Consider the following 26886-nt stretch of genomic DNA (forward strand, 5'->3'; position numbering starts at 1 on the left):
TAATCTCTTACGCGACGAGCATTTATGCTAAGTGACGAAGAAAATCCACGGCGGGTTATAGCATTATTATTATTCCTCTTTTCTGTTTAACGCAATGCCTTATATATATTTTTTTCCCCTTTATTCTCAGAACCGTAAATTTACTTCACAGATAGCCAAGAAATGTTTTCTAAATCAATAACCCAGTTTAGTTTCAGTTTTGAATTTACTGTTATCCTATTACTAATTTGGAACTTCATTTTAACTGTTTATTTATGCTATACGTCAGGCGTATGCAAGCGCAAACAAACCTTGACTAGTGAGCGCTAACAGTGCGTCACTATGTCGCCTTGATTTATTCATCCATTCTATTATGTACCTTTCTTAATTAATGATTTTAAGGTCATTGGAGCCATGTCATTTACTCTTTTATTTTACTTGTCGTTAGGTCCGTTTTAACAGCTGTGACGTTACCAAATTTTGGGTTAATTTTTTTTCTCGTCAGTTCCTCATTTTTTACAATGCTTTGACACTTCTGACATGATATTAATGGATTTCGTCGGGTTAATTTTCTGATACCAGGGGATATATTTGATACCATCTACATACTACTTTTATATATTTATCAATATTTAATCCTACATATTTTCGTTTATTTTATAGTGCCATGTCATAACTTTAGTTTTATATTGCACATTATTTTTGGGAGAAGCCAGGGGCTATATATATATATATATATATATATATATATATATATATATATATATATATATATATAATTTAGTCAATATATACATATATTACTTTTGATGAAGTCAGATTTTTCATTTTAATGGTGTTCCAGTGTTACGGCGTCAAATGACATTTTCCGCCTTTTATTTTCTTTAGCCTTCATTCAAACTTTGTTTTATAATTTTTATCACTTATTGGGCAGTTTATTTTATTTTAGTTTACTTATCTTTACTCATGATTTTCACTTGCCTATAGAAGACGATTCCTTTACACATTTTTTATATATTTTTAAATATTGAATGACTGAGAGCAATGTAGTTTTTTTTACCATGTCCAACCTGTTTCCTACCCTGTTCGGGAATTCCACGAGTTCAAGGAATCTCGAAAGTAGTCCAGCGATTCTTTTTGAGGCCGGAAGAAGAACGCATTCCTGAAGGCTTTGGAGCTCACCAGCCTCCTTTGGTTTTCAGCGGTGTATGTCACGTAGCAGCACCGAAAATCCTATTCCAAGTGACATCCCAGGATCGGAACAGCGTCAGAAACATCAGAAGAAATGTCATCTTACAGAGCAAACCCCCCCCCCCCCACGACTCTAACCCCCCTTAAGAAGAAGCATGAACATCTTTCATGTACATCGTCCCCTTTTGCTCTGTAAGGCCAGGCAGTGTATTTCACCACATATTGGAACTTTCCGGGTACAGTCAACGACCCAAATGTGTTGAGACCCACCCCTGTGGATCAGCAACCTGCCAGGCCACCTGTGAACAGTTTAATCCTACCAGTGGCCATATTTACTGTTCCCCTTTTGGAGTGATAGCAGCACGGTACACCTTCCGTTTTCACATGGAACCAGCGTACGAAATGTGTCGCCATTCGATGTGTGCCGGAAATATGCAATGGCGTCTGCTGTGAACTTTCGGGGGCCTATCATAAATACCCCCCAGTGTTCGCCATTGGACAACGCATATTTTGGGGCTTGGAAACGCTACTTGGAGTGGCTTCCCATGGACTACCCTGTGTTCGCCCGCCCCACGGCCAACGTCTTTTCATCTGACCTTTGCTGGACAGTATTTCAGAACTTTCCACACCGGGATTCGAATCCGGTCCCCCAGTGCAATTGTGATCGGTCAAGGACCGTGTATGTCCCGGAACAGTGCTTCGTACCCCAGGACTCCAGGGTTTGAGTGTATTTGGATTGCCCTGCCTTTTGATTTCTCAGGTCATAGTGCGCACACATAGTGTGCTACGAACGTCAGTGAAAACATAATCTTCAACTATTTTTTTTAATCTTCGTGTGGTTGTGCTCAGTCCAGTAGAGCTTGGTGTTTACCACGGTCTTTTTGCTCTCGCCTCGAACTGTCATCCTGATGAGGCGGAAGATTGCGAGCATGCGGCCTTAAGGTTTCTTACGGATTACGTTCTGTGCTTATTTAGCACTTGTTCAGAAGCAAGTCGCATGTATCGCGTTACGATGCAGTGTGTTGAACTTTCCGCTGACTCCACGGACCTGCAAACAACACTTTATATCGCATGTTGACCAACCGTCAGCATTGTTGATTACGAAAGACTCTTCCAGCGTGTGGCTAATGTAAACATAGGACTTTATTTCAGCATTCAAGCTTGAGCTTAATTCTGTTTCATTTAATTTTCGGTGAAGGGTCTCCGACATTTTTTTTATTATTTTATTTTATGTAACCTTTTTTTTCATGTAATAAACAAAAACCTTTTAAATTTTGGTGAATGGCAGAAGGTTCAATTTAAACTTTTCATGACTACAATTTCAATTTTAGAAATTGTCTTGCGAGAGGGGGTGTCGTACCATACCCCGTTCGATTAAGAAATATTGACCCTGGCAGACCTTGTCAGCTCCTGCTCAGAATGTGTAGAATAAGCATTCTACAGGAAATGGTAAGAACACTGGCCTTTGGCAAGAGGTGACGAGAGGCCAAGCGAGTGTTTAAATACGTGCGCATGAGAGCGACACGAGGTCTTTTAATCTGGAATCATCGGAGAAGCAGGAGCTACTGGTCTTATTTCTAAACCGAACAGGGTAAGCTAGTCTACACCCATTTCTGCCATTTGCATTGCTCACTTCAGTCTAGAAACGAATCATGAGTCTATTTTAATGAATAGTTAGATATTTGTACCTGCCCGTTCAGGGCTGTCTCTACCATCAACTAGTACTAATAGTTACATCCCTATTTAAGATCCCGCGTTCAGAGGAACGCTACGATATGACTGACCCAACGAAGGGTTTTTTCCTGGTTTTAGAATTGGCATAATAATTTGAGAGGTCCATGCAACAGGAATTTTACCCGATAGGAATATTTGATTGTAAATTTTACATAAAATGCTTAGTGCATTCTGTGGAAGATTTCGTACCATAGAATACGTAATTCCATCAATGCCAGGAGTAGAATCTTTAGACCCTTGAAGAATTTCATGAATTTCATTTACAGTGATAGAGGATGTGAACCCCTTTGAGTATTTTGATGTAGATGAGAACGTGTAGAATATATTAGGAGGTTCGCAGGCTGATGTAAAGGGTGTAGGAATTACTTTATTAATAAAATCAGTTTTCCATTCAGTGGACAAAGGTAAAGTCCGACTTACATGTGCTTTTCTAAGTGATCTGAACTTGCGCCATATGACGTCTAATTTTGTGTTAGGGTTTATTTCTTCGCAATATTTTTGCCATGAAAATCTCTTAGCCTTTATATATACTTTTCTAGATTTTGCAGTAGCTCGTTTTAAATTTATCAAAGTTGCAGGTGAAGGAGCACTTACAAATTGTTTCAATGCTTGTATTCGCTTCCTTTTTGCTTGAAAACATTCTTCATTCCACCAATCTATTTTAGGAAAATTTCGATCATATTGCGGTTTCAGTCGCGGACAGGCATAATCCATAACTTGAGTTATTATATCCACAAATTTTTCATATTGTACAGTATATTGGTTTTGATATTCTTTAGCTGAAAATTTTAAGTCTAAAACTGAATTATATTTCATCCAATCTGCCCTCTTTACGCTCCACTTACGAATTGTTTTTTGTTTTATTAATTTTGGAAATTTTTGAGATGATGTTAGCATGATGAAACATGGAAAATGATCACTAGTTCGTAAATCAAAGTCTATTTCCCATACAAATTCAAAACACTGATTATCAGATATTAAAGTTAGATCAATTGAGGACATATTGTTTCCATTTGGTGGTACATGTGTTGGAGATCCATCATTTATAACTGTCAAGTTATTATAATCCATCCAATCTTCAACTGTCTTTCCCAAAGTATCAATTCTATGATCACCCCACAATGTATTATGACAATTAAAATCTCCTGTTATGATAAAGGGATGTTGAAAGCCAGACAAAAGAGAATTTAGATGAGAGCTCTGTATTTGTTGAGAAGTATAATGAGATGGAATATACAAACTAATAATATTATAAAGTAAGTTGTTTAACTGCATTTTTATACCGACCACTTCTACATTATATTTGGAAAATAAATCATGTGTTGAATTAAACTGAATTTGTTGAAATGGTACACTTTCATGAACAAAAATTCCCACACCCTTATTTCCCACATTATAATCATTTAATATAGTATGATAGTGAGCAATATGAATATTTTCTGATTTTAAACCCCATACCTCACTAGCACAAATAATTAACGGGTGACACTCATCTATTAATTTAATTAATTGAAGTTTCCTCGCAGAAAAGGATCTTAAATTCCATTGTATTATTAATGGCAAGATTTTTCTTTGCTGGCAACACATTGTTGTTTTAAATTAGGGGGTGTCCCCGAAATCTTGTAAGTCTTGAATTAGTTTTAAAATTTGTACAGAAATTTCGTTACATTTTAATATTATTTTCCTAATATATAATAAATCATCACTCACTGAAATTGTTGTGGTAAGTTCAGCTATTAGATGTAGCAGATTTACTAGCGATTCTTTCTGAGAAGGACTCTCTGCTGTTGTCCTGCGTCCAATCGAATCTGATTTTCTCTCCTGTTCCTTAGAGGAACACGTCGTGCTCACAGGTTCACTTGAATTACCAACTGCTGATGATGTTGACGCAATTTGTGGATCCTTGTGTTTATTTTTGTCCTTTATCAAAACAGGCTTCTCAATTGTGAAGCAGAATGCAGTCTAAAATTTTCCCCGTGTTGTTTTTTAAAACTTTCATAAGACCGGTCAGATTCTGGTGGCACTTTCTTCCAACAGAAGTTACTTAGATATGTGTCATTTCTTCTATTTTCCCAATCTGTAACAGAATTAAATCTGTTTGTAGTATAATTTTCTGATGTGCAAGGGCTTTCCTTGTTTATTGATTCCTTTCTTATCTCCAGCAATTTAGGAAAGTCTTTAGCAGAGGTCGCATATGTTCGCCGTTCATTTCGTGGATCAATTCCAAAAAGTACTTGTTTCTTTGCATCTTGATAGGAGATGTTGTTATAAGCAATCAGCCTTTGTATTTCTCTCTCTTGCTCCCATCTTACACAAGACTTATCGGTAGATAAGTGGTTTCCTTTGCAATTAATACATTTAGGACTGGCATTGCATATTCCATGTTCCGCTTGACCGCATCTATAACACACGGGAGAGGATTTACACTGTGTTTGTGAGTGTGAGAAACGGAAACATTTCTTGCATAAAATCACAGATCTTACTTTTGGCTTCACTTCAAATATTTGTCTCCACAACTTCACTTCTTTTGGTAACTGTTGAGATTGGAATGTTACACTAATCAGTTTAGTTTCTTGTCTTACTTCCCCATCCTCATTGAAAAAAGTTTTCTTCATCCTTATTACATCTATTATTGGAACTTCAGCTCTAATGTCTTCGATTATCTCGTCTACTGGGATGTCGGTAGGTACACCATATATTAATCCTTCTCTCACTAATAGACCTTTAGGAATTCTGGCTTCTAAATGGTATTTTTCCTTGATGAATTCATTTTTAGCAAATTTATTTGCATCATATGCTGTGCGAAATGACAATTTTGCCTGCTTCAAACCACTTTGTTTAACGAATTCAACATCAACCTTCTCCTTACACAAATTATAACCTAATTTTACCGTATTCAGGCTCTGTGATCCAGGTAATGTACTGTCCACCAACACGATATATGGGCCTTGATGTCCCTCATAATATAAAGACATATCATATGCCTCATTTTTATATTTAGCAACACCAACCTTTGTACTTGCACTTACTTTCGGATTTTTGGGTTTTTTCTCCACTTCAGGTTCCGTGCATTCTTCATTAGATCGACCTCTTTTGAAAGAAGTCTTATCACTAACTTCCATTTCCGCTAACTGTTCAGGTACAATCACATTCATATCACTCTGGATTGCTTGCATTAAATTTTCTTCATTAATCTTCACATCCTGAGCCATCTTGGGAAATCACAAGCGTTTTTATTTCACTTTTCTCTTTCACATATCAAATGTAAAATGTATAGAGAGATTTAATCTTGTAACTCTAGAACTATTATTCTCAAATCAAACTTCAATTAATTAATCTCAAACTAGAAAAACAAACAATTCAACACGCTATTCACACAGAATCCAAACGATACCACCATGAAAATCCCCAACCTAATTGAAGAAACCATTATAATTTACAAGTTACAGTAATCCGTTGACCAAAACAGTTATGTACAGGTTTAACGCTCACTTCATCTGAGCACTGATTGGCGGAACATTAAATGCGTAATACAGCCGCGTTACAATTTTCAACATTTGGCATAAGAACAAAGCCGTAACAAATAAAATCGTAACACACTTCTTACCTTCACCGGAGTGCGACGTGACCTGAACTGAGTATTGATGGAAATATTGACGCTAGCCCCTACACGGCCAATAATATTGACAATATCCCCTCCACTTTCCAGTATTGATGGCTGAAAAACAGAAAATCCGGATTTTCTTCAATACTCCATCAATATCGACCGTCAATCCAATTTTTCACCTTACACGGTCAATATTATTGTCAATGTGATAAGGTATTGTCAATATTATTGATCGTGTAAGGTCCGTATTACAACTTCGCAAGTATCATTATTCTTTTGTATTTTACTCAGGGAAGATTCTCTATGTTGCTTTCTAGTCGTTTATCTTAACAAAGGAAGCCCTTGGCAAGCCTTACCACGCGTTCCTGGAAGTTACGTCAGAGCTACGTCAGAGCTATCGTTTACTGTGTTCATGGGCGTCCGGAAGGGGGGGCAAGGGGGGGCCGTGGCCCCCCCCTGGAAAATGAAAGTCAACCAAAAAATATGTATTTCACACATATAATTTCATTTTAGCCACAATAATTTGTGTTAATTATTGCATGAACACCATAAATTCATATTTAAGCAATGTTTTTTAGGGAACAACACTATTTTTGGGGAAAATTTGCCTTCGTTTGCCCCCCCCTGGAAAAAAATACCTTCCTTGCCCCTCCCTGGAAAAAATCCTGCGGACGTCCATGACTGTGTTGAGTTGCATACGTTCAGGTTAGATTGTAAGAGTTTGTAGCGCAGAAACTAACAGCTTTCGAGTTTATACTTATATAAGGAAAATGTACTTGTTTTTATATCTACCAGCACCAAAGCGTTGTTGAAGTTGTTTTAGGACACCCTGTATATATATATACATATGTTACACTTAAATTTACACTAATGGGATTTTTGGTGGCTCCAGACGCACTCTGTACATGACCTGTTTTTGTATCCACCGATACAATAAAACAGTGATGTGGAAGGAGATTTTCCTTGCCCCGACTGAACTTTCATCAAGGCATTTGCCCTTCCTAATCAGAAGGTCTGCGCACGCCTATGCTTAACATTACTCATCTTCGTCGTCGCGACGCTAAATAACAAAAATACAAAATAGTGGCTTACAGGGACGGAGCCAAAGTGGGGGGAGGTGCGCCACGTTTAGTGTACACCTAAGTAGCAAACAAAAATGCACGTTTGGACTAAAACAGCATTCATTTAGCCATTTCTATATTTAACGGAGCAGGGTAGGGGATATATATAAAAAATAGAGCGACCACAAGGAAAAGAACCTTCGACGAAAAGTCTCCCCTTCTTCCGTTCATAAAGAAGCATGCTCCACTCTGCCCCTCCCCTCCACGCGGGAGCACGGTGCACAGGATTCGAGCAGGTTTTTTTTTTGCTTGTGGTTCCACTATAGATACTCTGAGGCATCGTCACTGGCGTATCCAAGGATTTCTTTTTTTTTTTTTGTAGGAAGTGAAAAGGAAGGGGGGTAGTACCCCCATGTTAGATTATGAAGGACGATCATAATTTATTCGAAATTTTAAAGACCCTTTTAGTTGTTATTTGAACCTACAGATGGCAGAAGCATACACTGACTCATTGCAAAACTGGCCAAGCAACTATGGAACTGATGGCACCATCTGTTGAGGTAATGTCGTACTACTAGCAAACGGTTCTTTCTAAGGCTGCATGAAAACCCAGTGATATGCAAGTTTTCGCATTAGAAGAGTTTTTATAAGTATAGCACTTACAAGACAAGTGGCGTGCCAAGAGGGCGCACGTATTTAAGAGGGCGGGGGGGGGGGGGGGTTGCACGGTTTTAATCTCCCCATTTGTCCAGTAAATTTATCTAGATTATCCGTTTTATCCCCTATGCGCATCGACTTTTCACAAAAATTTCTTCATACATATTTATTCTTCTAAATTAGAGGCTTGCAGGACGGAATACGGACGGGAAAGAAAATAATTCTACACACCCTGGATCCTGAATGGGAATGTCTGAGATTTCACGAGAATTTATCTGGACGGAAAATGCTGAGAAAATTCCCGACATTTCGCTAATTCTACCACGGTTAAAATTGTTATTTTACAATAATAACTATTATAATATTATAAAAATATACCATTTTTATTCCAAATGTATTCCACATGGCGGCGCTAATGTACATGGTAACAAAGATGGTGGTCACGTCACAACAGCGTACACAGTATGTCGTATGGTATGCGAAATTTTCGAGTATTACATGCATGCTACTGTCGCCACGCAGCTGAAGTCAGTAAACCTCCATTCATTCGAAACGTACATCCTTTGTGCTTATATTACAACAAACTGCTCACAGATACGTACATTAACCTCTTGTGTATAAAGGTTAACTTTTCTGAAATCTCAAACGGATCACCCGGTACATTGGACGTCCATGGGATATCCAGATCTCAATACCTAAAACTCATCCTATTCTGGATATCCAATACAGAGCCAAATCTTGGGTTTGAATCTTAGGTAGATAATCATTGTTCATCCTTATTGCCACAATCAACGCAAAAGGTAAGGTAAAAAAAAGTGACACTGAATAATTACTAGAAAACCACCATGATTCAACACCCCTTGGAGAACCAAGCATATTTTCTGTGAGTGACACAATATCAGCTGTTGGCTGTCTTGATAGAAATTAGAAATATTAATACACTAAAACAAACTCAGAAGTTACATCAGTAATCTTAATGTATGTCACTCGTTTCTGCATTTAGGTGAAGTGAAGTGATAGAGGAATAAGATGAATAGATTTTGTTTCTCTTGGAGAGAGAGAGAAAAAAATCTGCACACATGCTGAAATAGTGATTTTTAAAGTATTCTGTATTTTATTTACACACCAAATACAAGCAAGCATTATTCTACATGAGGACGCAGTGTCATGTCCATGGGGGGCAAACCACTTTCGAGTTTTCGTAGACGTTCTTCATTTTCCTTCTGCTGGCTCTGTGTGTAGAGACTACGGCCCAGAGCTTCCTTCAGCCGTCGCCAGAAGTCGCGCTGATCCGCGTCAAAGCCAGGCCACTCCAAATAGGTTCTGGTATCCATGAGAAATTTCAGATGGCGTGGTAAATCTCTTCGATTTAGACGCTCAAGTTCTATTAGGATTAAAAAGTCTCTCTTGTCTGTGAATATCCTGTGATTGGCCATCTCCATTTCCCATAGACACCACTGAAATGAGAGAATTAAAGTGACGTGAATCGTGTGTTACCATGAACAGTATTGTCAGAGAGGTATTTTTGTGGTTATCGAGATAAGTCAAAACAAGAAATTGTCAGTTCAACTTGAGTTGTAAAGGATATTGTGCACCCAGCATATACATCTCACTGCAAACAAACACCATATACATGTCATTAAAAGGGATACAACTTTTGTTAATGGGTCATTCCGTGTCAAATCAACCAATGATCTGAAGAATATTGACATCTCGGAAATTGATAATTTTTGGTACAGTGGTAGTAAGTACCCGTAAAGTTGACAAAACTATAAAATTTCAGATTTATTTGGCTATTGGTTTTTGAGCTATTGACTCAAAAACTCGACAATATCAATATTTTAACATTTTAAAAGATTTTAACATTTTGAAAGCTTTAAACAGCTGTAAATCAAAAAACTATTTGACCTAGAAAGCTCAATTTGGTTCATTCTCTTCTGTTTTTATTGAGCTTAAATTTGAAATGCAACATGACTGTCGTATTCTTTTGTTTAAAAGACATCAAATTGGTTATTTGTGGGTGTCTACAAGCTTACTAACCCTATGAAAAATGTCATGTTCGCAAACCGCACATAATCGTGCATAACATGCTTACACACCAATGCTAAATGAAATAAATAAGTGCCTACCTGGCTCTCAACAAAGTTCTTGCTTAGAATAATAAGTGTAGAACGACTTTTGTCGATGGCTTGTACAATGTTTTGTGTGATAATGGTTCCTATACGGAAATCTCTTTTATGTAGGCACATGCGGTATTTCTCCTCTGACTCTTCCAGTATCGGCTGAAGAAACTTCAACACAAAGTTTCGGTCTTTGCCACTGTAAATCAAAGCATAAAACAAAAGAAATTAGAACCTTAATGATCAAAGTAGTTATTACAACAATCTACTGCCTTGTACAGTTACGGACACTGTCGGGTTGTAATAATGAATACATTGACTTTCAGTGGAATCGTTACAACCAAGCAATGTCCGTGACTGTACGATGTAATGAGTTTTACAAACCAGACAGGCTGTTTAATGCAAAACATGTTTTTGAAGGATGGAATTGAACTGAAACAGAATCTGTTTTGTTTTGTTTCAATTCTTGGACCTTGCATTGCTTGAAAAAGAGTGACATAGCGATGGACACTTTGTGTAATAATACAGGAAGTGCAAAAATTATTGGTCGATTTTTTAAGGTCATATTTTCACGAAGAACAGAAATACATGATATTACCACCATTTGAAAGAGGAATATTTGCCATTTTACACACACCTCAAATGCATTCAATGTGTATCCCATGCGTGGCACGAAAAATGTCCAGGCGGTACTTACATTCTAGCCAAATCTTCTCAAGCATGTCTTGTGGGACATTTCCGATGTGCCTTCGTAATTCTGAGAGATAACGTGGAGAAAATTAAACATTGTCTTTGATGAAACTCCACAGGCTAAAATTGCCACCGAGTCCCATCAAGGGTTATACAGAACAAAGTAATTGAACTAAAAATCGCACGAAAGGAAACTTCTGGAACATTTTCAAGTTATGTCAAGTTATGTTAATTGCTGAATATTTGTTTGCCATTCAAGTTCATAATGCAACTATTGAGAGTATTTTCATTAATATCAGCACAATGGACTGATGAGATATATATACATTTCGTGTAGAGTCTGTACAAGTTTTTGTACTGGTTGCAGTAGAATTTTGAAGAGTTCGACTGTTCAGAGTTTCATAAGTATATTTTGACTAATCCTGAAATTTAGACAAAAATGGGCTGGTCTGAGAAGTATAAATTAAGACACGCGTAGTAAGAAGTGTATTGCTTAGTATCCATTACAAGTTTCGAAATTTTGTATTGAAGAAAATATGGAAAAATCATTAATTTTTTAAACTGAAAATGTATAATTTTTACATTATTTGATAACATGTTCTAGCAATGAGCATTGTTTATTGACATGGGCGTCCGGAAGGGGGGGCAAGGGGGGCCGTGCCCCCCCTGGGAAATGAAAGTCAACCAAAAAATATGTATTTCACACATAAAATTTCATTTTAGCCACAATAATATGTGTTAATTATTGCATGAACACCATAAATTCAAATTTAAGCAATGTTTTTTAGAGAACAATACTATTTTTGGGAAAAATTTGTCTTCGTTTGCCCCCCCCCTGGAAAAAAATACCTTCCTTGCCCCTCCCTGGAAAAAATCCTGCGTACGTCCATGTTTATTGAGAATGATTAGTGTCATACAGTTTGGGACAGCATGTCCTACTTTTCCCTCATAGTGGGAAACAAAAACATGTTAACAAAATTAGGAGTCAGAATACAGATGCATAGCATCTGAACATGCAATTCACTGATGTTGTTGGAAGGTAATGGGAAAAAAACATTCTGTTAAATAATCTCAATGTTCTTGTAAACAAAAATGACATATTTGTGTAATTTTTCTTTAGTTTTTTTTGTGTCAGGAGGTTATATCCTAACTTGGGTTAATGAAATGCATATTTTCAGTGTGCTCGAGGGTCCCTGTGTTATATTAACTAATAAGCCATAATGTTAAAACTAGCAAGTAGACAAAGTTGATCATATTTCTATTAGTGTTGCCCACGAGACGAGACGAGACGAGACTTTGGTCTGTCCCGTCCCGTCTCGTGGAAATGCTGTCTCGTCTCGTGTCTCGTCTCGAAAATATTCGTTTGTCTCGTCTCGTGTCCCGTCTCGAAGGGTTCTGTCTCATCTCGTCTCGTCCCGTCTCGTTTTGTCCCGTCTCGTCTCGTAAAAGTGATCCGGGATATCATGCGAAATAAAGTCAAAAGTAGCAGAAACACGAAATATTTTTCCGGAATGTGGGATAAAGGTCCAAATATTTTACCCATTGCGTGGTGAAAATAAATAAGGTTCGTTAAACATGAGGACATTAATATTAAAAATGCAGTTTGTTGGTTACTGATTGCTAGGTATCTTATGAAATCTACCTTGTGGTTTTTCTCGCTTCATACAACTGTCTATCCATCGTACATTTATACCAAGTTTGTTAGAACCTGTCCCGTTTCCCGCGCTAGCGATCGCTCGACAGTTTTGGTGCCAATGAGAAACGAGAAAAAAGTCGTCTGCTGGGCAGATAGGAGCGAATGGAAGCCAGAAGAGAGGAGCTTACGTAGACGTTGTTGCCACGTTGCGTATTTTAATTTGCTGCCTGGCTTTGGCTTTCCCTAGCACGGAGTTCAGGCGGTCTTCAGCAGCAACACCGCTTGGTTTATGCTAGAAAAGCCAGCGATCAGCTACCGCGGGAAGCCGGACAGGTTGTTTGGTTTGATTTCGTGTTTTAAGTCCACTTTATGCACAGTAAGGCTAATCGGGACTGGACCTACAGTTTAAAGTGAGATCCGAACCACTATGTGCAAGGCAACGACGCTACCACTGCGCCATCGGGGAGGCCCCCCGGACAGGTTGTAACAACCACGGTATAAGTGAGTGCTCTTTTTCATTACTGCTATACCTTTTGGAAGTCTTGAAATGTTTTCCAATAGACCTTCTTTCTTTCTGAATGTCGAACTTCCGTGCACTATGAAAATGTACATTTTTTCTTTAAATTCTAAGCTTGGCGCTGGGAGCAACAAAAAAGTTTTTAAATGTGTAGTACGAACACAAAAGACTATTTAAAATTTCAATATTTAGTATATTACAAATAGAAAGCATTTATTGTTCTTAATATTGTTAAACATCTTCTATGACATAAGTTTCAACAAGTGTTTCTCTGTGATATTGTGCTGTTTCTTATGCTCAGCTTATGACTCACATACTTCTTTGTTTCCCTTTAGCCTCTAAGTCCGGTACCACCACCGCTTGATCTAATTTATCCTTCGGCAGGCACGCATCTAGAAATATATGTCGGGGGAGGGTGTCTGAGCCAAGTGTTTCAGAAAAAATGATAATAATAACATTAACGACAACAATTAAGCAAATGTTTAAATTAATGCATTAATATAATTCATAGGTCTATTCACTTGAATATGTAAATTAATCAATTCTATTATTGTTATTGCATGACATGTTACAAAGATGGTAGAAGAATAGTAATATAACAGCACAAATATTAGCTAATATCTAGCTTACGTGTAGTTAAGATCGTCAAAATCTGCATAAAAACAGCTGTCCTGGCAAGAAAATTAATGTCAAAAAAGGTGATGAATTGAATATTTGCTGAATAACAAAAAAATATGTTACATCCAGTTGACGAAAAATAAAGTTCCTGATTAATATTTTATGCTCATTATTATAAGTAGTAGCGTACATAAAACTTCATTGATACTGTCATTCAAAGCAGTATGATCCAATAGAATCCTTGTTTTCTAGTAAGTTTGGCAGGAATATGTAACCCTCGATTATGCTAAACAAATATATTTTTTGTTTAGCTAGAGCAAAGCCCCAGGAGGATGCAAGAAGCCTTTCCTGCAAAAGTGTATGTTTTACGAAGCGAAGAAACGTGACAAAACCACCACGTATGGAAGGCAAACCTGCATTAAGTTTATATCGCACGTTTACAGAGCCGTGCCTCCTGAAGTTATGAAAATCCCAACTTCAATGATTCTTTTAGACATGCTATAGTTGAAAAAAATATGTTTAGATGCACCAAAAGTGCATCATTATCAGATTATGCATATAACGTGTTATTGGAATCAACATATTTGTGTAAATTGGGTGCCTCCCCGATGGCGTAGTAATAACGTCGAGGTCTTGTAATGAAGGGTCCTCGCGTCGATACTCAATGGAGGCACAAAGTGGATCGGATCGCACTTTAAACTGTAGGTCGGTTCGCGATTTAGCCTATTTGCGAATCAAGTGGACTTAAATAAACAATATCAACCTTAAGAATATTTGAATCCACTAATTCACCCGCAGGTAAGTCAAATTTCACATATCCTTCTTCATCATCGTTCATAGACTTCCTGCAATACTCTTGTGTTGAATCCCACCAGGTGCGAGAAACGTGAAGTTATTCTTTCCCTGTACTGCGTTATTTCTTTTCATAACAGTAAGGCTAAATTCTCGTTTTATCTGAACTTTTAAAAAATGTGCAAAATACGTCTCTATCTTTAAACAACCACCCTTTCTCATGTATGTGTAAAATAATCCCACTCTGTCTCAGAAAACCTCTTCCTAAGATCAAATGAAGGAAACAACTCTCAAGTCTCAACAATTATAAATTTTTGCTTAAATTTCCTATCATTTATACAAACACTAGCACATATCACGTCCTTTGGTGCAACACTGTCAACAGCTAATGTTACTTTCCTCGTCCTAATAAATTTACTTTTAACCAGTGACGGCGCCAGGGAAATTTGACTGGGGGGAAGGCTGGCAACAAAATATTGTAAGGGGGCAGTCACATTAAAACGCCCGAAAACACTACATATATATATATATTTATATAATAATAATTATAATAATAATAATTATTATTATAATTATTATTATATTCATGTATGGTGTTTTCTGTGTGTCTTTTATTTAGAGTGGACGTTTACTGCCTAAATTTACTTCTTGATTACGAGTTTATCTCCACATGATTCGTTTTAATAAAGACATTAATTCTTTTTTATTGGTAAGTTGCGTTGTCTCTAGTGGCCTATTTCAGTATTTGATTTAATTTTAAAATTTTGGGTGCTTCAGCACTTAGGCTATTTTGCACCCGTCACATTATACGGGGTCCAGCCCCTTATCTTTACGAAGAACAACTCTAACGTTGCATAAGTAAAATCTTAAAAGCTTAAAATGTTCTGACTTTCGTTAAAATCTGAGGCTGTAAAGGGGCACTCAGCACACATAAGGACAAAAAACAGGACAACACACACAAAATTATACTGGCCAGAGTGCCAGTCGCCAGAGCCTCGTTCGTGTGCAAAACGCAGTCCAGGGTGTACTACGTAGAAGTGAGGTTGACAGTTGGGTGTACTACGTGGAAAATTACCCCTTACACCCCCTATTTCAGTATTGAAAGACATTCATAATTTTATAATTCATCGTCTTTCTTGAGATGAAACTACTGATATAAATATTTCAGTTATAAGATAATAATATAAATGATGAAAATAATTCTTCTAAGAGTTTAATTTTCTTGCAAAATAAACGTGACGTTGGAAGAAATGAATCTTCTTAAGTATTAGAAACAATGTGAGGCACTTAGTGAAGTGCAATTCTCCTGTAGGAGAATTCTGCTCTAGGTTCTTTGGAGAACACATTGCGCAGCTTTGGTACGTCCAGGACTTGACATTTCTTCTCAATGGCAAGAACAGCCAAATGAGGCAGTTTGCATCCAGCATCCTGTTTCGAGCAAGCCTTTTCAAAGATTTTAAGGACAACCATCTTCTTAACGCTGAAGAGTTTTGGGCAAAATTTGTGTTTCACCTTTCAGGGAAATGTTATCACAGGATAAAAAATCAGACAAAGGTTACAGTTATCTCAGAATTCAAGAAATATTCTGACCCTGGCAATACTTACTCTTACTCTACCACTCCATCGTATGTTTATGCTACACAATTACAGGCACGTATGGGGTTCGTGGGAAGAAGTTCTTCGATTTTGATATGTACGAGAATGAGCGAACCTGCATCTAATGATTGAAGAGTGGCAAATCATAATAAGCGTTCTTTTACCTGCCCGCGATATGTTTTGAATCGAATTTTAAGTGTAATTTGCATTTTAAGGTTCACGTTCAATACATTTCTAAACAATATCCCCTCATTAACTTCAAGAGTATCGAAGAAATCCCCTTTGTTAAGGTTTCCTCAGACTCATCATCTCGAAATTCAAGTCCCTGAAGAGTAAGAAACCGCGATGAATCCACAACTGACATGTAGTGTCGGGTTTTCTTCGATCACCTTTGGTCCCGGGTTCGATACCCAGTGGAGGCACTTTAAACTATAATTCCAGTCCTGATTAGCTTTACTGTGCATAAAGTGGACTTCAAACGCCAAATCAACCTACCAACCAAATCTTGAATCAACTTTGAATGTCTTTTAATAATTGGCGTTGTCACTAACGACCACGATTAGAATAATTTGCCCGTACTACAGATGATGTCTTGTGGTCCTGAAAATATTCGCGATGTTTTAAAATCATCCACATTCAACACTTTTTCCCAGTTCTTAAGACTGGTTAAAACGTAGGTTAATCTCGGCTATTACAGGGCATAAATGAATGAGAAATCACCTATGCCCAGGTCGGCGCTCGAATCTTGGACGAAGCAAATTAATATTTGTTAATCAAGTTGGTATTATAAGCAGGAAAGTGATATCATGCAGAATACACCACTTTAAAAAGGTGAAAATCGTCATACTCTTACAAATGAACTCTCTTATTATTCGATATTTTATTAACTTCAGTTGGGGGGCCCGGGTGGAGGGGGGGCGAAGTGTCTGACATGGGGCGTCCCCCTGCCCCCTCTGGCGTCGTCACTGCTTCCAACCCTCTAATAACTTTGCTGCTGATAGCCTCACCTTCGAAATGGAAGCTTGTGTGTCGGCGAATAATGCAAAGAACTTGTGTTCACTGTCCCTCTTTCATTCAAAGTCTGCCGTTTTCCTTTTCAGCTTTTCCTGCAAAACTTCCTGTCAGCAAGCAAACCAAATTACGGAATTTTTATTGCCCCTCCCTTGCATCAACTTTCATTCCTACTTTAGGCCTGGATTTATGGCACGTACCCGCTACTGCAGGTCAACCTCGCGCTATGTTTGGTGTTTGCCCCCTGAAGCAACGGTGTCCATTGTTCAAAGTGAAACCTTTGTCAGTGGGGAACGGCGAAAAATAGTCTCGGAATACACCCTGGTCGTAAACAAGCTCCCGCCACCCTGACATTGCTGTCAGCTTCCCTCTGAAGTTCGATAAAACTACTTTGTGAAATGTGTTTAATAACGAGTGAAAATGTAGACAGTAGATACTACATGTATTTTGCTCATAAACTTGAAGGCTAAATTTACAGAATAAAAAGAACAGCTACAACATTCCTTCATCTGATTTATAGAAAGGCTAATCGGGACTGGACCCACAGTTTAAAGTGGGATTCAAATCACAATGTGCGTTCACCGGGTATCGAACCCGGGACCCCTTGATTACAAGGCGACGATGCTACCACTGTACCATCGGGAATCCCCTCATAGAACAAAGTTTCCTTCTACGACGATTATACAGAACTTAGTTCATTTGAAATCTATTCTATATCAGCCTCAGTATTTCGTTATTACAATCCAAGGAATAGTATTCTCCTTAAATAACAAATAAAGAAATAAAAAAAACATTGGAAATAATCTTCAAACGGACGTAAAAAAATCGAATCCAACCACCTGTAGAATGCCTGAGGGAAATAACAAGAATTTTCTCAACAAAGACATATCCGAAATTTCAATAACATTCTAATAATTTCGCAACCCGTGCAAATAATCATGTGGTAAAATCTTGTCGTGGTTCCCTGTAAACACTAAAATCACCAAATTACATCTTTCCATATTTCCCGTATTTTCTCCTCCTCTTTAGCTCTCAGCTGTTCAGAGTGGGATAATGTAAGATTATTTGTCCTTAATTATCTCCTTCTCTTAGTCTTGCTTATATCTTGGACTCCTTAATAACTTTCCCAACAACTCCTTACCAATTTGTACTGCCATGTTTCCTACAATGCTTTTCCTACTTCCTAATAACAATCACTTCTGTACACCCTTTGATGTAAAAATTAAATAATAAAAATAAACTCTATCCGTCGGTCCGTTTATCTTTCCAACCTATAGAGCAGAGACTATTTTTACAAGATAAACCTCGGACGCAGACATTCCACGATCTTTTGGCCCCTCCTTCCACTTTCTCTACCTGCCCTTTTACTTGATGTTATTCAGAATTGTATTAGTATCTGGAGTACTATCGTAACATAAAGTTATTAACCTGGAATATTTTTTTAAAAAAAATGGGGAGTAACGCTGTGTTTCGAGAGTATAGGAAATAAGTTTAGGTATTCATTCATGCCTCTCTCTAGAATAGTCTTCTTATTTTGACTTAATACACGCTTATCAACGTTTCTAATTGAAATACTTTATTCCAAGCAAACAAGTATTTGCAACTGATTAAAAATTTTGCTTTTATTTTTTCGAGACATTCGAGACGAGACGAGACATTTCAAAAGCCGTCCCGTCCCTTCCCGTCTCGTGTCTCGTCTCGAAAACGAGACGAGAAAGGCATTCCGTCTCGTCCCGTCTCGAATTTCAAAAGGCTTGTCTCGTCTCGTGTCTCGTTTCGTTTTCGAGACGAGACACGAGACGAGACGGGACATGTCCCGTCCCGTGAGCAACACTAATTTCTACATAGTAGCCAGTGTGTCAGCCATGTCTAACTAATGTGCATGTAATATTTTTAGATCACTTGACGTATTTTATAGATAAATTATGGTTTACTAAACTGTGATGGTCGTATGTTTCTTGTACATTTGTATTGTACAGCGTATCCAGATATTATTCACCACATAAATGTCCATTAACAATTTTCTATGCAAATGGAGTGGAGTTATTAGTATTAACATGAAGAACATCTAAAAAAAAAAAGTCTTCCATGTACTTGGCAACACTTGGTACCATCATGCATTGCGGCAAAGCAGTAAAAATCGCGATGGTGCAGGAAAAGGCAATGTGTGTGTTGTGGTTGCGGGAAACAAAATCTCCTGTAACTGTTCAGCGTTTCTGTGGAGTTACGTGAAGGAAATTCTCTACAGCAAGAAAGGAATTGAAGTCCTGGATCAAGGAGGCTTTGCCATCAATCAGCTTTGGAAATGATCCACATCACTGGAGTGAATTCATCAATAGACTTGATATTGTGAAAGCCACTCAGGGTGTCGATGTAGAAGTTTAGTAATAATGAGAAGTATGTAATTCTATGTCTGTTCTTCCCAAGAAACTTTTTACAGTAAATATATTTTGATCTGTAATGGGGTAAATAATTTATGGAAATAATGTTTTAATGTGTGTATTGTTGATTGATATGCTTTATTCTACTTCGTTTTGTGTGCCACTTTTGGCTAATTTGCGAATATGGGGATGAGTAATGTTATGATGAAATTGATGAATGGACACTCCATGCCCAGGCCAGGATTTGAACCAGGGACTCTGGCGTCGTAACGCGATGTGTGTATTGTATTAGTGTATTACAATATTACATGTTCAGCAATTGAAAATACAGTGTAACGTAAGATATGAACACCTTACCTGTAAGATACGAAGCAGTCATAGAGGCATTCCTCGATTGGTTTCCTTTGTTTCTGAGACTCCTTCTTGATCCTCAACAAATGCATGATGTAGCTGATTTCAAATCTGTAGCTGTACAAGATTCCTCCAATCACAGAAGTTACTCCTATAACCGCCATCACAGGCAGGCCTATCACAAGTAGAAGGTTGGGTCCTTTGCAGTCGTCTATCAATTCGGCATGTACGATTTTCGTGTCTTTTTTGTTCTGTGGATGGATGCAATTTAGGTTCCTACCATCCTCCATCTTACCGTTCATTCTGAGGTTCTTGGTCTCGTTGAGCCATCGTTGGAAGCCACGAAGTTCACAGTCGTCACAGTTGAAAAGGTTTCCCGTCAAGTCAACTTCCTGAAGAGACTTTAACTGGAGACCCACGTCGTAAGAGAAGGAAGGAATTCTGTTCACAGAAAGGTTGAGGTACTCGAATCGTGGTTTGTAGCTCGAGTCGTACAGATTTATTCCTTTGAGTTTCAGTTCTCCAAGATTATTGGAGGTTAAGTTGAGGTACTTCACCGTACCTCTACTAGAAGAGTGGACCAAGTCCTCTGCTTGATTCAGACGATTGAACGACAGGTCGAGCACTTCTAGCTTCGAGTTGATGATGATGTTGGGTCCAGTGAGGAAGTAGTTGTAAGACATGTCAAGATACTGGAGATGAAGCAGGTTCTCAAATATACCAGAAGGAAGTTTGCTGATTTCATTAGTGGACAGATCCAGCACTCTCAGGTTCGGAAACCCATCAAATGAGCCGCCGTCAATGGTGAGTATGTCACATCCGGTAAGATTCAGGTACGTCAGGTCCGGTAGCTTGTGCAAGGTGCTCTTCTGAAAGTACTTGATACTGGCTTGTCCAAGGTTCAGCTTGACCAGCTTCGTCATGTTCACCATGGCAGCCGTGATGTTCGCTATCGGGGGATTTGCGTTCCCGCTGAAGTCGAACTCGATGACGTTGCTTTGCTTCGCTGCGAATTCTGGGATGGCCCTAAGTTCATTTCTTGCTAAGCTCATGTATTGCACACCACACAGATTGGCGAGAAAGTCTGCAAATACACGAAAGTGTGTTGTCATTTAGGGAGCATTCACACCAAATCGACATGGAGAATTCACACCAAAACAACAAGTGACACGAGCCAATTCAGTCTAAAGCAAAACATTCATCGTGCATCCGCGAACAACAGACTAAGGCGACACGATGATCTGTATTGAGAAAATGGCCCAGTTTGAGCAACACATACAACTTGTTGTGTCTCTTCGACTCAAATGGTTGCATTGATTGATTACTGAGGGTTCGCTTCCAGGCAACAGTTGTCATTTGTTGCTTTTGTGTGACATCTTCCTTACACACGAACCAAATATTATAATTAATAATATTTTATTGTGAAGAATAATAACCCAGTACACATTGCATTATACCTTACATTACTATTGGAAAAAAATAATGAGAATAAAAGTTGTGCCTTATTCTAAAATATGTATCAACGCCTTTGCGTGAGATTGTATGCAACCCGCCAATCTTTCTAGCATAAAGGTGCATACGCTATTCGCAAGCACTTCCAAAGAAGGTCATGTGACCTTGACAATATTTTAACATAAAATATGCGTTTTCTTATGATACAAATCAGAGATGTGAATAATGTCTGACCATAATTATGCCCAAATACTTGCTTTTGTAATATTTCCACTTGTTTTACGTTCAAGTTACAAGAAAATTATTTTTTTTCTTGCAATGGCGTCATTCGCCATGGCGCTCGAGCCACGCGGAACGAAGCGATGATATGAATCTTCCTTTCATGCGACACTCGGTACACACGCTAGCATGCTTTGTTTCGATGAGGAAATGGGTAGATCTACCGAACCTGTACGTTCACATGAGCTCATGCAACACTATTAACTGAAAGCTGGCTTACCTCCATCATGCGGTGAGGATACAAAGCAGTCCATTACAATACCTTATTCTTTCATCTGCAATGGAAGTCCAGCTGACGCACCGAAAGTTCTGTGAACGTTATTACGTTCACCAGACGTTCATTGACGATCGGCAATCCATAGGCACCTACTACCTTTTTCCTAAACTGAGAAATCCGACGATTTGCAGCCCACACTTCCAACTGCGAAGCAGCTCCATTTCCACCATTTTTCCTCGGGTCATCATCCCACTCGTTTTTTACATACTTTCACAGCACGTTTGACCAAAAATAGCACAACATATAAACGAATGCTTAACTGAATTCTAAGGATGTATGTGTGTGTCTCAAGGACCTTTATGTAATTATAACATATATAATTCTAATTGTCTATTTATGCAATAGCATGGAGTATATCACGCTGTATATTTTAATATCTATGTTTACGTGTGCAGATTGCAGCCCCCCGTAAAACCACTGTCAGACCGAAACATCCCTGTCCATAAGACGACACCAAGCCTAACGGGTTTATTCTTTTGAAAATGAAAGATTCGATAAACTTAGGTCGAACTGCACTACAATGAAACTAAAATAACAATGAAATTGATTTTGTCATATCGTTGACAAACAGGTGAGACGTATTTTAATAATTTACGGTTTAAATATGTAGAGTGGCCAGTGCCATCTAGCGATTCTTTCCGATACTAACATAACCAGAGATGCTTTCTTTCAGCAGCTGCACTCCATTTATCGTGAATTCTCTTCACCACATGTACGTATGACCATTTGGAAGTAAAATGTTTAACTCAAACTTCCGGCATCATACGAAAGCAAAACAGTGAGATATATATATGAGCCTTATGACAACACTCGTCATAGAACCTTCTATTTTCATCCCTGCATTTATAAATTTGTTACATACTGAAATATTTAAATTTTTATTTGGGGAAGTTGATACACTTAACTTAGGGGCTAATTTATTTTGTCGGCGTAGGGATGTGACGACCTCATCGCCCAGTGGCTTGTTCACTGCAGTTAGTCAACCAACAGAGTGAAATGGTCAACATTTTGCTGTGTTGAGATTTACAGAGCTGTCCTGTCATGGCTCTATGAGTGTCCCACAATTGGCAGAAGTCGGGTACGGTTGATGGACTACTATGTGATACTGAGGGATCCGCTGACCAACGACAGGTGCATATTGGGGGTATAGGCGTAGAGCTGACAGTGACTGTGCCAGTGACCATTATTTAGTAATTGCTTTGTTTTATTTGTTTTTTTTATTTGATTTAGTTTATTTTACTTCGCGTTTTGTGCCTCTTGGCTAATTTGCGAAGATGGGGATGAGTGATGAAATGATGAAATTGATGAATGGACATTCACAAACAACCAAGCCCGACCGGGATTCGAACCCGGGATTTAGTAATTGCTAAATTAAGAGAAAGACTCGCAGTGATAAATCATAAACAACAAAATCGAAAAGTTTTAAAATTTAATACAGGAAAATTTGCTGATGAAAATTAAGGAAGATTACCAAATTAAACTGTCAAATAGATTCGATGTTTTGCAGGATTTAAATGATGAATATATATATATATATATATATATATATATATATATATATATGAAACAGACGTAAATAAGAATTAGGAGCACATGCCATACCATAAACCAAGAAAAAGTAAGCCATGGTTTGATAACGAATGTCATAATCTAATAGAAATAAGAAATCAGGCTAGACTTAGGTGGTTTATAATAGAATAAAGCGAGAAATTAACCGCAGGTTTAGAAGTAAAAAAAAATACTTTAAAAGTAAATTAACGAAATTGAAACAAACAGCAAAAACAAAAATATCAGAGATTTATATAAAGGTGTAAATGAATTTAGAAAGGGGTGGCAACCTAAAGTAAACTTGATAAAGGATAAAAACGGTGATTTTTTGGCCGATCCAAGCGATATTTTAAATAGATGGAAGAATTACTTTAATGACCTTTTAAATGTTCATGTAGGAGATAAATCAGAAGTAAATGAAGTACACACAGCAGAACCTAACTTGACTGAAGTTAAAGATGCTATTGAAAGGCTGAAGAATAACAAAGCACCTGGCATTGATTTAATACCAGCTGAGTTAATTAAATATGGTGGAAATTCGTTTATATGTCAAATTCATAAATTAATTTGTTTAATATGGAATAAAGAAGAAATCCCTCAACAGTGGAAAGAATCCATAATTGTTCCTGTGTTTAAAAAAGGTGATAAGATGAACTGCAATCAACAACATATATAAAATATTATCTAACATTCTTTTAACAAGACTAACCCCATATGCTAATGAAATTATGGGTGATTATCAATGTGGATTTAAACGTAACAGATTAACAACAGATTAAATTTTTCACATCAGACAGACACTTGAGAAAAAGTGGGAATATAATCAAAGCGTCCATCAGTTATTCATTGATTTCAAAAAAGCATATGATTCGGTCAAAAGAGATAAATTATATAATATATTAGTCGAGTTTGGAATACCTAAGAAGCTTGTTAATATGATAAAAGTATGCACCAGTGAAACAGAAAGTAAAATTCGTGTGGGTATTAATGTGTCTGACAAATTTACACTTCATGATGGGTTAAAACAAGGAGATGCATTATCTCCATTGCTCTTTAATTTTGCCTTAGAATATGCTGTTAGGAAGGTAAAAGAAACTAACGAAGAACTAAAATTAAACGGTGTGACTCAGTTGTTAGCATATGCAGATGATGTAGACTTATTAGGGGATGATATAAATACAATTAAGAATAATGCTAAAATATTTTTCAAAGCCACTAAAGAGATAGGTTTGGAAGTTAGCAAAGAGAAAACTAAATATATGCTTACAGGCCAAAACCAAGTGTTAGGTAATCAAAATCTAATTATTGATAAGAACTCGTTTGATCCAGTTTCCAAATTCAAGTACTTAGGAGTAATACTAACAAATGAGAATGATATTAAAGAGGAAATAAAAAGCAGGCTTAATTCAGGAAATGCATGTTACTCTTCTCTTCATAAACTTTTGTCTTCTCGTTTAATATCTAAGAAACTAAAAGTTAAAATATACAAAACAGTAATTTTGCCTGTATTGTTATATGGATGCGAAACTTGGTCCCTTACATTGAAAGAGGAACATAAATTGAGAGTATTTGAAAATAAGATCCTTAGGAAAATATTTTGACCTAAAAGGGGTGAGGAGACAGGTGAGTGGAGAAGGTTACATAACACCATGTAACAAATATTTGTTTAAGTGAATTTTTTTCCTGTTTCCGATGCAGTTTACTACAAAACACTAGAAAACACAATTTTACATGTGGGAAATTGTTTTTAATGAAATAACAACGATTTTCTGATTTTTTAGTAAATGCATGTATTTGGGACAATGAGAGCTGGTTTACACTGATAAACAAGTTTGAACACATGTCAAAATGGAGTGAAGAAATATAAAGAAAGGGCTACAGTACATGAAGACCTGTAGATTCCATGTAAAGATAATAAGGTCTCTAAAAATGTGTTGTTTACCTACTTTTACTATTGAGATGTCCATCAGCTTCTCTGATCAGTCCTCAGATGTAATCGCCTAGCATCCTCTCATTATACTGTCCCTGGTACCTTCTTTCAAACAATTGTAAGTCCCGATGAAACCTTTCGCCCTGTTCCTCTGACTATGCACCCATATGGGATTTGAAGACATCTAGATAGGAGTGGAGTACATGCACCTTTAGAGACATTCTGCATCCTATTGCTTTGTAGTTATTCAGAAGACCCTGTACTACATCGCTGTAATTTTCCACCCTGTGATTACCCAGGAAACTATTCACTATGTCCCTGAAGCTATTCCAGGCATTTCTTTCAACAGGTCGAAGCTTTCTGATGAAGTCGTCAGCGTTAAGTTTCTTCACTTGAGGGCTCACAAAAATTCCACCCTTTATCTTAGCCTCGGATAGTTTGGGGAAAACAGTCTGGAGGTACTTGAAAGCTTCCACATTTGTATGTAATAATCTTTTCACAAATTGCTTGATGAGACCAAGCTTAATATGCAGGGGAGGCATTAGAATCTTTTCCTGCTAGAGAAGGGGTTCCCACCTGATGGTTTTCTGTCCAATCTCTAACTCCGTCCTTAATGGCCACTCAAGTCTCAAAATGTCTACCTGTATCCCTGCTATCCCAAAGACAGAGAAAACAAGGAGACTTTGTGTTTACCCCTTGTAAGCCCATCAAAAATGCAATCATTTTAAAGTCACCGATTACCTCCCATTGATGTTCAGCATAGCTTACCACCTGCAGAAGATGTTGAACACCGCAGTAATCTTCCTTTAGATGAGTCAATGAGCGATTGTAATTGATGATCAGTCATTTCCATTGTGAAGGACAGCTTTAAGACTCCTGCAGGAGATGTCAATGAAGAGCCACCAGTCCCTTGGGTTATATTCAAACCCTATTTCTTTGAAAAGGCCATCCACACTGTGGCAATAGCATATTGTTTCTGTGAGAGTGAAGTTTTGTGAGAAAGTTTCATGACGCTTCCTCTGGAGGGATATCTTGCAGGTCTTATCAAATAGGTTCCATTGCTTTAATCGCGATGTTAAAATTTCTGCATTGGATTTTGTTAGTCCTAGATCCCTGATTAAGTCATTTAACTCAATTTGCGTGGGGAAGTGAGGTGTATTATTTGCATCCCCTGAGAGGCCTTCTTCGTGGTAGATGTTGGTATCCGATTAAATGCTGGTATCTACACGTTCATCCCATACTGGGGGACGAGGAGGAACAGGAAGCTCCTCACTGTGTGGAATGGGACGGAGAGATGATGGCAGGTTAGGATATTCAAAAACACAGGTTTTCTTACCCCTCTTGTGATGGGACAAGTGTACAACACAGAAATAGTAGTTGGATAGGTGATCCGTAGGTTCTCGCCAAATTCTAGGTACGCCAAAATTCATTTTCCTGTTTTCTCCTCTTTACCAGGCTT

The 26886-nt window shown here is 37.7% G+C and overlaps 1 protein-coding gene across 1 annotated transcript in view; it reads right to left on the reverse strand.

Annotated features, from left to right (window-relative positions):
- Positions 1-9341: 9341 nt before the first annotated feature.
- Positions 9342-26886, reverse strand: part of LOC145996958 (uncharacterized) — a 41762-nt gene continuing 24217 nt past the window's right edge. Inside the window, exons 3-5 of the mRNA XM_083133550.1 lie at positions 19948-21025; positions 10359-10548; positions 9342-9686 (exon numbers count right to left, since the gene is read on the reverse strand). Coding sequence (XP_082989676.1) covers positions 9372-9686; positions 10359-10548; positions 19948-21025 — 1583 coding nt within the window. The 3' untranslated portion in view covers positions 9342-9371. The remainder of the gene's footprint in view (positions 9687-10358; positions 10549-19947; positions 21026-26886) is intronic.

Source organism: Lepisma saccharinum, chromosome 13, assembly GCF_977018435.1.
Source record: "Lepisma saccharinum chromosome 13, izLepSacc3.1, whole genome shotgun sequence".
In the NCBI taxonomy this organism is placed as follows: domain Eukaryota; kingdom Metazoa; phylum Arthropoda; class Insecta; order Zygentoma; family Lepismatidae; genus Lepisma; species Lepisma saccharinum.